The sequence below is a fragment of the Danaus plexippus genome (genome assembly GCF_018135715.1).
Source record: "Danaus plexippus chromosome 16 unlocalized genomic scaffold, MEX_DaPlex mxdp_31, whole genome shotgun sequence".
Taxonomy (NCBI): domain Eukaryota; kingdom Metazoa; phylum Arthropoda; class Insecta; order Lepidoptera; family Nymphalidae; genus Danaus; species Danaus plexippus.
Window position 1 is genome coordinate 1227767 of NW_026869852.1, and position 13616 is coordinate 1241382.

The 13616-nt window shown below is 33.2% G+C and overlaps 2 protein-coding genes, 1 long non-coding RNA gene and 1 other non-coding gene across 6 annotated transcripts; 3 read left to right on the top strand and 1 right to left on the bottom strand.

Moving 5' to 3' along the window:
- The first annotated feature begins 11 nt into the window (after positions 1–11).
- On the top strand, positions 12–1251 carry LOC116771650 (bis(5'-nucleosyl)-tetraphosphatase [asymmetrical]). The gene is made up of 4 exons (XM_032663542.2): positions 12–155; positions 297–437; positions 663–748; positions 955–1251. Exons 2-4 carry the CDS (start codon positions 326–328, stop codon positions 1180–1182), a joined length of 426 nt encoding a protein of 141 aa, XP_032519433.1. The 5' UTR covers positions 12–155; positions 297–325; the 3' UTR covers positions 1183–1251.
- A 544-nt stretch (positions 1252–1795) lies between these two features.
- On the top strand, positions 1796–12345 carry LOC116771915 (uncharacterized). 2 transcript variants are annotated; one of them, XM_032663917.2, is made up of 21 exons: positions 1796–2069; positions 2382–2511; positions 2830–2939; positions 3065–3233; positions 3825–3947; positions 4094–4352; positions 4906–5063; positions 5972–6165; positions 6413–6569; positions 7025–7156; positions 7437–7573; positions 7680–7706; positions 8258–8425; positions 8555–8768; positions 9142–9285; positions 9480–10188; positions 10264–10544; positions 10694–10863; positions 11367–11561; positions 11826–11922; positions 12007–12345. In XM_032663917.2, exons 1-21 carry the CDS (start codon positions 1972–1974, stop codon positions 12328–12330), a joined length of 3996 nt encoding a protein of 1331 aa, XP_032519808.2. In that variant the 5' UTR covers positions 1796–1971; the 3' UTR covers positions 12331–12345. The 2 variants fall into 2 exon arrangements, with proteins under 2 accessions (XP_032519808.2, XP_061384308.1); XM_061528324.1 differs by lacking the exon at positions 1796–2069 and having other exon boundaries at positions 2381–2511; positions 2834–2939.
- On the top strand, positions 3514–3585 carry Trnad-guc (transfer RNA aspartic acid (anticodon GUC)). Its single transcript has one exon. It is a non-coding gene; the product is annotated as a tRNA-Asp (tRNA).
- LOC133320315 (uncharacterized) lies at positions 8190–13143 on the bottom strand. 2 transcript variants are annotated; one of them, XR_009753705.1, is made up of 3 exons: positions 13043–13143; positions 8469–8674; positions 8190–8388 (listed from the first exon to the last, which is right to left on the bottom strand). It is a non-coding gene; the product is annotated as an uncharacterized LOC133320315 (long non-coding RNA). The 2 variants fall into 2 exon arrangements; XR_009753704.1 differs by having other exon boundaries at positions 12922–13052.
- Positions 13144–13616: the final 473 nt, after the last annotated feature.

The following is a 13616-nucleotide window of genomic DNA, read 5'->3' on the forward strand; positions in this document are numbered from 1 at the left end:
TCTTATTATTGTTCTTTTGACAAATCATAGTTTCCATCACTTGTCAAAGGTTGATTTCACCGGGAATTTAGACAAGTCTGCCAAAATATATACATAAAAAATATCAGAAAGTATGAATTTGTTAATCACAAATTTGTAAATAAGCAAATTATAATGTACGTAAGCGTAAAATTATAGTATTCGTATGTTTCTTTTTAAATTAAATAAAAAATACAAGTGTTGATAATTGGAGGTGCATAGAATACAATAGAAACTGCTGTAATTTGATTATAATAATCCAATTGTAAATATTTTAGTTCTGATATTGAGAAAATAGTTCTTGGCTATGTCCGCAACGAGAGCTGCAGGTTTGGTCATATACAGAAAAAGCAATGAATATATACAATTTCTTTTGCTTCAAACATCTTATGGCCAACACCATTGGACTCCACCAAAAGGTTTTTTTTATTTATCATTTTATGTAAGCTTATTTGAAATTTATAATTTTTTTCACTGATATAAATTGTTTCACACATAAATGGCATATTAATATTTAACCAATTTAAATAGTTGTTTAATCTGCCACAAATATTCTAAGTTTAACTTTTGATTATGCAGATGTAATAATATCTGATGGAAAAAAAAGCCTTAAAAGTGTTTATATATTATTGGTCTCATTATAGGCCATGTGGATCCAGGAGAGTCAGATTGGGTAACAGCATTAAGAGAAACAAAAGAAGAAGCTGGACTGTCAGAAAATGATTTAGAGGTACAACAATAAGCAATAAAGTTTTAAACCAGACCTTTACCTATTTATATTAAAAAACAAACTCAATTTCAACCACTGCCAAAGACACCATCTGTGTTTTTCTTGCTTCCCAATTATATTTCTAACTCCATAACTAATATACTTATCTCATGTATGAAGTAGTAAGAAATAATAGTCGTAATGCAATATGATGTCTTATTTTGCAGATTCATCGAGATGTTACTAAAACTCTTAACTATGCAGTGAATGGGAAACCAAAGGCAGTTGTCTACTGGTTGGCTAAATTAAAAAATCCAGAACAAAAGATAACATTGTCTGATGAGCATCAAGATCTAAAATGGCTGCAATTGAAAGAAGCACAAGAGATATCTGGCTTTGAAGATATGAATAAACTTTTAGAAGAATTTCATGTGAAGGCTCTCAAACTTGCTTAGCAAATATATATTATTATAAGTGATATTTTTATTTCCAGTTGTAATAAATAAAATTTAGTGATGATCATAGACTACTGTTTTTGTTTACCTTTAATTTAAATACTTAATTCATTATGAAATTAAGTTGTGCTTTCATATTATGAATTTTAATAATTTTAGTAACACCTATATTAAGATATTGAAAACACTATCTTAATAATTAGTTACTCAAATTTAGTAAAATTAAAACATTTTTTTGCCTTAGTTTTGCAGGATTACTTTTTGTAACTCAATATTAATACGCTGACTTAGGCACTTTTTGATAATTTTCTATAAAATTCTTTTTAGGTAAAATAGCTTTTTGAAAAAATATATGTCATTCTTTTTATAATTAAACTTGTGCATATTATTAAATATTAGAATTGCACTAAAAATTAAATACTACAATTATATATTATTAAACAATTAAAAATTTTAAGGTTAGACATGTAGCTTTCGTTTTCCGAACGTTTTTTTTTTTCTGTATGTAGTAACTGACAAATATTTTTAAGCTTTCCGTGATCCGTCAAAGTTTATTGTTTTATTTGAAATTTACCAACTTTAAATCAAATTGGGTTAAAGCATTAATATTTTATTATACGATCGGACGAAAGGAAGTTTAATTTACTATTTATTAATAAGAATAAGCTGTGTATAAACCAATATAAATATATATTTCTGAATTATCGGAATATACTTATTTGATTCAATAATTTAAGTTATAAATTAAAAGTTGGTTACCAAAAGTTTGTTGAAAAAAATAATAATAAGATGGATAAAAATAAAGAAGATGGAATTGATAATAACTCTTCTTTAGAAGACTCAGCTTCCAAAAACAAATTAAAAAACCGCTGTAGAAAAAGAAAACGGTTTGTATGTTGTGTTCTTAGCAAACATTTATTCTGGTAGTTTAGATAACTTTTGTAATAATAAATGTTGATGGATGTATCTGTAATAGAACAGAAGAAATATTCATAAGCATTCACTATATATGAACTTACTTGGCCTCAGTTATCACATAATATTTCAGAATTAACAACAAAAATATGATGATACATTATATTAGACAGAATATATTATAAATTCATCTTTTGGAAGACTATAAATATATTTATGTTATGTTAATCCATACAACAAGTATTATTTGACTATAACTATAATCTACTGAAAATGTTTTTCAGAATTAATAGCAATTCTAGCACGGACCTGGATGATGTACTGCCAGAAAACACTCTAGATGTTGAGAAGAATCTTCATGCTGCGGCATTGAAGAATAATTTGGATGATATTAGTGTAAAAAAAATTTTAAAGGTACATGCTATGTCATTTGATATAAAAAAATATTAAAACTTATCTTTCATTATAGCATTTCCATGTTTCTTATCTTTGAATGTTCAATATTATATTTCAATGGATTCCTTTAACTCCCATTGAAATATTCCCATTTAACATATTATAAGTAAGTGAATTAAGCCATAACTGTGATTGTACAATCTCCTACAAATACTATTTTAACCTAGAAACTGTATTGGGACTGTTCTGACTTATCTTTATAATTTCCTTATCTGTATCAAATACTTTTTGCAATATGTATTATTTAGTAATTTAATCAAATCAAATGTATTTCAGAAAGTTGTAACAAACGATCATGTTCTTGCTCTTGTGAAATTACGAGAGGAGGAAATGGATTCAGGAACGGAGGATGGACTTCAACCAAAGCTTACAAGATCCAAATTCAAGTAAGTAAACCTTGTTGTAACAACAATGTAACAGACATATTATATCACATTGTATAGCTGAAGTAATATAATCTTTATAATGTTATAATGTATGAACATAATAGTATTTTGTGATATTTCTACAGGGAACTGATGAAAGTATCACCCAGTACAGCAACATGGAATTCCATAGAATTGACACCAATAAAACATATACCAGTGAAGACGAGACCTGAAGTGAAGGCTTTGATAGCACAGGAGCTCCCCGATGATGAAGATGATGATGAATATGAGCCAGCTCATGATGAAGTACCAGTAAGATTATAGACATATTTACTGTATAGGATACTCGAAGTAGCATCATGCATTCAGATGTTCATGAACCCAAAAACCATTTTGTTTTGCTTATACTTTTTTCTTTTTGTATATTTTCAGATTTCACAGAGATTCTTTGTATATTTTTTGTTTTACTTCAATAAGTCGATCAATTTTATATGATTATTTTACTAATTTTTATTTATGATATATTGAAATTTTTTTTAGTAATCATATGTTTTGACAAGTTTAATCAGCTTTTTTAGCTGCTTTTGCATGATCTTCGGTAGTATAGTGGTCAGTATCCCCGCCTGTCACGCGGGAGACCGGGGTTCGATTCCCCGCCGGAGAGATTTGTTTTGGTCTTTTTTTTAAATAATTTTTTCGTTTTTGTTTTCTAAATATGTTTAACAATTTTATATTAAAAAAAATTAAATTAAAATTTTGAACAGTACTTAAGAATAAAAATGTAAACATTTCAAACTATTCTTCAATCCATGGATTGTCAAAAAGGTGAGGCGACAAAAAAAAAATCCTTTATGTAAAAAATTATAATATGTTTTATTATTTAATATATGTGTTACTTTTCAGAGCGACGACGAGCACGCTTTAGAATCCTGTAGCGACTTGGAGTCCCAACCGCGGACCCCGGCAACGCCGCAGAGACAGAAAACTGTTGACCTTTTACAGGATGGACCATTTAAAATACCTCAAGTAAAAAAAATACACATTTACTATGAGACTTCCTGTTTCTTACATTTGAATTTTCTATCAATAGAAACAAATAGGTCGTGTATTGTATTGTTTGCGCAATATTTTGCAATTATTTTTGTTTTTTTTTCAATAAACAATGTTTCTAGGAATTAACAACGAAATCATTAAAGAAGGATGAGGAGGCGACTATCGCGCTCCGTACTCGGTCCAAGCTGAGTTTGTCGTCAACGTCCATAGAGCATATAGAGAGCTCGTTCGTACCACCCGACGACATCCCCATGCCGGCCGTCGACGACCTCTGGAACAAGTTCCTGGAGGAGTGCCTCAACCCGGCCCCGAACGCGAGGCACGAGGACGACGACGAGACCGACCCCGAGTACAACGTGGCCGCCGACCCTGATGCTAGTACGATATGTGTAGCATAAAAAACATTCTGGAATTATCTAGAATTATTCAAAATAAAGATTCTAGAACATTAGAACATTCACATCTCGTCTGCCCGTGGTCACTTGACACGTCGGGAGTGTGCAGTTAAAATAATTAAAATCGCGTAGTAAATCCGGAAAATATTAGTTTTATTAGAAGAACTTTTCTTGCAGTGGCGTAATGCTAGATACTTTTATTATTCTCAGTTTAATTCAGTTCGTTGTATTCACCCTTTATTCTCATTCTGCTAATTTATATGTTATGTACATGTATCGTTAGGTTTTTATTTCAATGTACCTTCTGTCTTAGGTTAATATATTTTGTATTTCGCACCTCCTGTTTTATTAATAAGTTTTGATTGTATTGTTATAAATAATGTTGTCAACCATGCCTATACATTGCATCAAAACGTTCTTACGATCCTCTGTCATGTCATTGTTTATGACAACTCGTATGCTACAGATTTAATGTACGTACCTACTTTATTATCGTCTTCGGTAATAAGAATAATAGTGATTATATTTCTTTGCAGATGAAGAAGACGAGGAGGCGTTAGAGAATAGTATAATAAAGATATCCAAAAAGGAACTCAATGACCTGGTGACGGAGCTGCTCAATGTGTTACCGCAGGGCTCCGAGGAACAGCTGGCCAGTGAAATGGGTGTCATAGAGGCTGGGAGCGGAGATATGGTGGGCTTAGAAAACGTTGATAGTAGTTTTAAAATGAGGATTTATATTGTCTTGGGATTCCAAATAATCAAAAGAATATCTATGTGTGTGTGATGAACGGTAGTGTCTGTGGCGTGTTATTTCTTGGAAAAATGTATTTTTACTTATATTTTTTTTAAATATCAGCATTAGTCACTACTTCTCTGTATAATCTCTAAGGGTGCGAAATTTTATACTCCTACGTCCACCCAATTTTCGTAAAAACAATACAGTTTTCGCCTCACATCATTTTACTATCCATAAAATCAGTAGTAGTTAACTTGTTTTAGGTAAAATTGATAAAATAATAAATAAAATGTACTTATGATCATTTTTATTATATACTAGCTATTTCCTCCGGCTTTGCTCGCATATTAAACCACTCTTGAGATTGAGTACCCAAACTTGGAGACAACAGAACTACCCAAGATTAATGCCCTTTCTTATTAAAATATTATTTAGAAAGCCGGCCTTCAATTGAAGTTGAAATAGCGTAATAAATATTTAGTCGAATTAAGAACTTCCTCCTTTTTGAAGTCGGTTGAAACACAGCTTAAGTTACTTCTTATGTCAATACCCCCCCCCCCTCCTCCATTTGAGTGTAATTCCTATCATAATCGGTTCAACCGTTCTAGATATTGGAACAAACAGATAGGCAGAGAAAGAAAATGCAACTTCGATGTTGATGTTTGATCAAATTCTGTTGGAAATAACAAGATACTTAAATTTTATATTGTAATTATCTGTGGTTATTCGTTCTAAAAACATTTTGTAACATTGGACTTAAATAATTCGTACTTAAAGTTATATTAGTAACTTATCACCATAAACAAAACAAAGAAACTATATTTACTGCATTTAAATTAATGAAAAAATTATTAACATCTCAGATGAAAGCGACATGGGAAGGAAAGCAAGAGCCGACTTCAGACGAGGAGTTGAAGCTAACGATCGCTGCTGTAGAGAGATACGACACGAGATCCGTCGGCAAGGAGGAGCCTGCGGACCTGGACGACGGCGGAAACAATGATACACGGGCTGGCGCGGGCGGGGAGAACCACGCGCCCGCTGCGGGTATGGTCAGGTGTGGCTTCTGTCCTCTATGAAATGCTCTGTGGGTGTCTCGTCCCTATGTACACAAACAATTTCTTTGAGTTTTATAACTATGTATCTTATATTTTTTGTGCGAATATCAAATGTTAAAGTAATACATTTCTTATCTCGCTTTTATACTGTTAAATTATTAAACAATACAAATACAGTATATGAATATTTATTATATCTGTTAACTGTGATTTATTGTCGTTAATGTAATTTCAACATTTTTCCAGCACAGCTCCTGGTACGGTTCAGATCTCGGTGGTAGAGCATCAGTCGGGGGTCCAGCCCCTCTCCCCGCGCCTGACGCCGCCCGCACCCCTCAGACACCTGCAACAGAGGGACGCCCCGCCCACAGCCGTTCGCGTACAGCTGGATAGAGACATGCAGGTCAATATACATCTGGCATATTCACTCGTAATACAACATCCACACCCGCAATCGAAGGTATAAATACGAGGGCAAACACACACTCAAATTAACGCATACACACATTGAACGCACACACACACAAAGGTATTATACAAAAACGGATACGAAAATTCTCAGCATTCAATGGATTCACCGCTCGGGGGCCGGGGCCATCGCGTTTGCAGGGTGAGAAGCTTCAACGGTGCCTCCGACCTGCGACTTAGCTGTAGGTTTACGGGGGCCCCCATCTACCTCACCTCCACCGTCTAAACTCCTCTACCAACCTAACCAAATTTGAAACGAACCTACAAGGGTTGCCTTCGAAGTACGCTCTCAGAATGAATTGGTGTTAGTTCCAGACAGGCCCAAGTCTTAGTTCCTCTCGCTCGCTCTCGATGTGTTAATTGATAAGTAATATTATTTATATATTATAGATATATCCGGAGCAGGTTCTGATCCTTGAGCAGCAGCTCCGTCAGCACATACAGCTGTCGACCACCTACTTCCTCCAGCTGTACGTACACCCCGTGCATTGGGCGCACGCTCCCAAATATAAAGAGTACTTGGTATGGTTACATCAAACATTTATATTTTTTATTATAATGTATGGGTGTGTCGCGTGGAGGTCGTGTCAGAGAGCAGGTCCTAGCTTTGGCTCGTTTCTGCTTTGAACTTTGACTTCTTTTTATCATTCTCATTACTATACAAGTACAGTGTCCGTAAAAACGAATTGGTAGTTTCACAAAAGAATAACCCACGTAGAATATATTATATAATATATCACTGAGATATATGAGATGAGATAGATAAGGCTAGTATAGTTATATTGCTTATTTTTTGTTTAAGGAATCTCTAGATAAACTAGCGAGGGCCAATCCGCGTTCGGTGGCTAATGTTTGTAATCTGAAACCAGCTCTGGAACTGGTGAAGGGCTGGGAGGACTCCGTCTCCGAGAATACACCGGAGAACGCGCAAATGGTGGAGTGAGTCTATGGCTGTCTGGATATTGTTGTATACATATAATATAATAAATATACTTGGCGTGCGGGCCATTGAAATATCTTAATTGTTTAATGGTTTATATTACAGGTTTATTCAAAAGGAAGTCGAGAAAAGGTATGTTTATGTACTATCTTTATGTTTGTGTTCGAGGATAATGAAATGACTAATGTAGATATAAACGTAGGACTCGAATCTCCGATATCTGAATCGTCCTCTCGCAGCGTTTCAGATAATTGAACCATTGTGTCCTTACACTAGATGACAAGCAACGATTTATACATTTTATTCCATTCGTGAAAGAGATGCTTACTTTGTAGGAAATGAGATCGTACATGGTATTTAAAGTTATTTTTTTTATAATAAACTACATAATTGAAATTTCATTAAAAGGTTTCTGTTAATAAAACATTAATTTCATTTTATACATAATTCCAAGCCCGATAACTACACTATGTATGAGTTTTAAGCATTTGTACGTGTGAATGAACACACTATTGATTTTTATATAAATATAATATATTTTTATTACTTTTCAGGCTTCTAATAAGTAATCGAAACTTCGGGAACACGTAGATATAAAATAATAAAAAAAACGCGTAATAAAAAAAATTAGTTTCATTTAATATCTTAGATATCATTATAATATATTTAATTAATTATTCCAGTCGGAAACGGATATCCCAGAACAGTGTGCACCTGGGTGACTTCCCGGAACTGTTCAAGCGAGTGGTGTCCAACAGCTCCGTGTTCCTGTACCCTTACCTCCTGCCGCCCTGTCCCTGTAGAGCTGACTTCACTAACAAAAAATACGGTTACTTCATATCTGAAGACGAGTGAGTGATGTCATAACTTTATATGTACAAATACCTACCATACCTTGTATGTACATATATTTGCCGGCCATCTTTATTTTTTTGTCTGTAGGCCCACTGAATATAGCAGTGACATGTTTCATCATACAGGTTGATGGTGTTAGGTTTGGATCAGTTCTCAAAGTACGTGGAAGATAACCCCTCGCTATATAAGAAGCCTCGCGTCCATCCCCGCAAGCGGTGGAGTCTATCTACGGCTGCTGAGCTGACCTGCAAGTACATGTTCCCTTGGATGAACGTGCGCTCCCTACTGGGACATGTTCACCTGGTGAGGAGGACCGGAGACAAGAGCAACCCCATAGTTGTAAGTAGATTGTGTAGTGACAACCCTAATGGTTGTTTGAAAATCGTTAATTGGATGTCATGTAGCGACAACCCTATTTGGTTTCGTGATAATAAACTGAATAAAGTATAGTGACAAAACTCTTTGATGAGATGATATGATATAGCTGAAATTAGTTACAAAAATAATGTGTGTATGGATATATGAGATGAATTAAAGCGAATCCTATAAAGATAAGAGTAACGACTGTCTGAAATAAAAGGCAGCGGCAAAACTGCTATTACGGTTAAAAAATACGGATCATTTCATATCTTGTGTGACTGAACGATTCTCAACTGATATATAACAACACAATTACACAGATTAAATTACTTGAAATATATACAATTTTCAGAAATACTTCCAAGACGGCACGATAGTCCCCGTTAAACACAAGTTACTGCCTTTCAACCCCTCACTGACGTTATACGAGCAACCGGAGTTTGAAATACCAAGAATATGGATTAGATATCTGGCGAAAGGAAGCAAACGGTTTAAAGTATGTATGACCTGGTAATATATATATATATATTACTTTGATCACAGGCCTTGTTCCTTAGTGCCACTTTCACCGCTGGTTTTCAGTATTTTGAGCAAGAAAAAAAATATTGTATGGTTTATAGGTTATAGAAATTGTGTCTAAATTCCCAAGTTGTATTTATTCATTACATAATAAAATATATCGTTTCACAGGATTCTCTGTATCGTAAGTCTCAAACGACAATACAGCCAGCGGGAGTGGATGTAGCAACGAATGTGATACCGCAACAAAAAAATCCGCTACCCATAGACTTCACGAAACCTATAGAGAGCGGTAGAATTAACGTCAGACAGAGGCCCAAAAGCGTCCTGACGAACAAGGTAGATATATCCATAGAAACGCAGGACAACCCGACCTCCACTGTCTATATCGCAGCTAATATCTTCACTCTCGTAAATACGAGCGACGGGACGAAGCTGATGCCATTGCAGGTTACAACCAACACCGTCGATACAGCTACAGCTCCTATATGCACGCCGGTAGTGTTAAATAACTTACCAGAAAATTCGGTGAGGTTAAAATTGGATGACGTCATTCGCAATTTCGCCGACACCAGAGACCAAATTAAAGAGAAGGAAAAGGAAAAACAAAGTCATTGCAAGTGCTGCCATCTCTTGCGTAGAATATGTAAAACTCGACAGTCACTAATAACCGACTACTTCAATAGTAACAAAAAGTCAATAACAGTCTGTGAATGTAAGAACAGGAAATATCCAAACGTAACTAATAAATTGAAATTATTAGTAAATAGTTACAAATCGTTATCAGTGACCGTGTATAATGATTTGAAGGCGAGAATAGAAATGATGAAGACGGGGTCAAGTGAGACACAAGAAATAGAAACGAATCAAGAAGATTTTAGTAAGTGGAACAATGAAAAGTATTTAAATAACTTAAATAGACATGTATTTTATAGTGACATATATAATTTTTCAGTTGACGCAATGAAATATCAAATTAAGTTAATTCAAAGGGCCAACATAGCGAGAGACAATAGAATGAAGGTTAAAGTGAACAACACGTTGGGCAAGTTCGATACAGACGAAGGGAATCCTTTGCATTTAGCTAGTGAGCTGCATAAAATATTCGATGTCGAGTTGGCGGACCTCTACAACGAGTTCCTCATGTTTCTGACGCCAAAGCAAGCTGACGAAATCGATAAGTTCAAAGATTATTTCATTACAAGCCGCATGAAGGATTTGATAAAAAAAACTGAGGTACAAATTACTATTAATGATCATAACTTACACATAGTATTAAGGTTTGTGTAGAGAAAATAGGCTAGTTGATTTGTAAAATGTCTATTAAGGCTTCTATATGAGGTTATATTATGCTAAGAAATATATCTCAGTATTTTTTTTTATAGGAGCAATTAAAAGGAAATCCAATTCAGGATAAGCTTCTGGGCGAATTGAATTCATTTATATTCAGTAAGCTCACCGCGTGTGAGATGTGTTGCCGTCTGTTAGAGCACATGCACAGCCATCCAGACCTCGCTAGATATACATTTGAACTGTTCCCACACAAATGGAGGCAGTAAGTACTGAGTTATACCATAATATATTATATATATATATATATTATAATATGTATATTATCTATGTCTAGATGTAAGTTATCAAAAATAATTTACCTATAAAAACGGTACAATTGTAATATTAAAAAATATATATATACATAGTTTAGAAAAATCACCATTTTATAGCATATTATACTAAAACGTCTAAAATAGATTTTTAGTATAGAAAGAAAATGTAATGAACGAAAAATATTAATATTATTGTGATGAAGCGTGGGGCGCTTGTTTCTGGTGCTTTTTAGTTTGATATTACGAGATTTTGACTTTGATTACATGCAAACAAACACACAAGTGAAGCTAAAAAAGCGTATTCAAAATAAGTGACACTGTCACTAATATGACAGTCTTTCTTATTCTCTGGTCTACACACAAAAAAATAGGTTTAAAATATATGGCGCTATGCAGTTGTTGTCTAGTATGATCTATTTAAAGGTATTATTTAATATTTTTTGTTTTGCAGGCAGGATTTTATTAATTCTGAATTTCAACAGAATGCCATAAAAGTGACGAACATAAACCCATCAATAATAATCAATCAAAGAAATGACATTGACATGTCAGAACCAGTAAACGATAATCAACACAATGAGACAGCGGTGACATGTGAGGAAACTGCTGTAACTATGGACTATGAAGCGGATGATGATTCTACAAGGTTATTGTGATCTTTAAAATATATGACCTTCTATTTTTTTATTATATTTTCTTATATAATTCCCTTTAAATTATTAAATCTTTACTATAGATATGTATTGAGTCTGTAGTTATTATGTTATCCTATTCCCATCTACACAAGCCTAATACCTTATCTGAAAACAATTGATCAATTCCAGTATGTCACTTTGTATATGACAACATTCTTTATGCTACTAAGCTATCTAATAAGCTAAAACGGAAAATAACATTTGTATCATTTCAGTGATGAAGAGGATGCAGAGAAAACGTTAGTTGAAAAAAACTCGAGCACACCGGAAGTAGATAATGATAATGTTAAACTATTCTCTACAATCAAACATGTGAGTAAATAACGGAATAGATTTTAAATCAATAACTTACAAGTTATATGTATTTTTAATATTACTGTTTTATTATTATCGCAGGAAGTTATCGAAACTGTGGACTTGAGCGTCACGAAAGCGGAACTACAAGACAGTAACTCATCAGACATGTCAATGTTGGTGATGTCTGATGATGAAGCTATAAAACATGAACCGTGCGAGTGGAAGCGTGATGAGGACAAGCTCATCCTGGAGGTGCTCAAGGAGTTCTTGACTCCGGAGCAGATAAAGGACAAAACTATAATAGAGATAATAGAAGAGAGACATCTTCTGACACAGATAGCGGAGAACTTGGACAAGTCGTTGGAGGATGTGAGGGAGCGGGTGCTGTATTTATTGCAAGTACTCGGTAGTGATGCCAAATAAACTGTTTTATTATTATTTCTGTATTATTTGTAAATATAAATTATTGTATACCAGAATACTAGGAATTTAATTTATTTAAATTTCTTTCCACTTATGAAGTAAATACTCTTTACTTATATAGACCGTGTAAAAGAAATTCTTAAGATAATATTTTATTTCTTTCATATAATTAACAATTCAAAAATAAGGTTGTAATTCCACTAAGTAACATTAATTTATTCGGTAGATTACCTTAAAGAGACGGAAGGATGGTTAGAGTAATTAAAAATATATTCATTTCTGGAAATTTTATCCAAAGCATATACATTAGTAAATAATAATCATTTTCTAGGACCACAAATAGATACTTCTTTATTTATATCTGTAGAAAATAATATAAAATTTGAAATAAAATAAAAAATCAATAACTAAACGAGATTGATAGAGAATAAAAAGGATTGCAATTATTAATATATGATACTGATCATCTATTACATGTAAATTTGATAATAAGGATTAAAAATAAACCCTCGGACAGGTGTTGGATTAGAATAATGAGACAGAGAATTTTTTTCATATGAATTTAAATAATTAAAAGGGTTATAGACATACATTAACTATATTTGCCGCCTCTCTCCATCAGAGATGCCCAATGTATGAAGTGTGTTAAAACAATACATATAGTAAAATTCGTTTTACATAGCAGCTTTTTCATTTTAAATAACATCCGTACCGACTGCAGCGCCATCTGCCGGGGTGAATTTTAATTTTAAACCACATGGGAAACCACCCAACGGCTAAATGTATATAAAAAATACATTCAAATGGGTCCAGTTATCAAGGAACTTAGTAACACAAACACGTACAGTAGAATTATATATATTACAAATAATACAATAAAATTTAGATTTTTTTCTATTTACTTTACACTTCTACACATATTTTGGATAATTCACGCAATATTTTTATTAATTGTAACCTTTGTGATGCTCTGATATATAAGTTCTATTTTAGTAAAGTTTTATTCAAATCGATTTAGTAGTTCTTGAGTAAAAGAGTAACAAACATCTATCCATACAAACGTTCTCGTTTACAATATTAGTATGATTTATATATCATCAATGACGTAAAACGTGGTAAAATTACTGGTGTATTAGGAAAGCTAATAGATATTAGAATTTCCTAAACAACTTAAAAAAAAAATATTCTATCATGAACTACATCGTTATTATTTATATATTTTTAGTATGTTCTTCTTCTCTCTTAGTTTGTGTCGTTTTTAGTATGTTTATAAAGTAGACTTGATC

Bases quoted from the DNA above. Each gene is read 5' to 3' on its own strand.
- LOC116771915 (XM_032663917.2), top strand. From the start codon at position 1,972: ATGGATAAAAATAAAGAAGATGGAATTGATAATAACTCTTCTTTAGAA. The intron at 6,570-7,024 runs GTCAATATACAT...TATATATTATAG, and splicing joins AGCTGGATAGAGACATGCAG to ATATATCCGGAGCAGGTTCT. The intron at 9,286-9,479 runs GTATGTATGACC...ATCGTTTCACAG, and splicing joins AAGGAAGCAAACGGTTTAAA to GATTCTCTGTATCGTAAGTC.
- LOC116771650 (XM_032663542.2), top strand. From the start codon at position 326: ATGTCCGCAACGAGAGCTGCAGGTTTGGTCATATACAGAAAAAGCAAT. The intron at 438-662 runs GTTTTTTTTATT...GTCTCATTATAG, and splicing joins CCATTGGACTCCACCAAAAG to GCCATGTGGATCCAGGAGAG. The intron at 749-954 runs GTACAACAATAA...CTTATTTTGCAG, and splicing joins TGTCAGAAAATGATTTAGAG to ATTCATCGAGATGTTACTAA.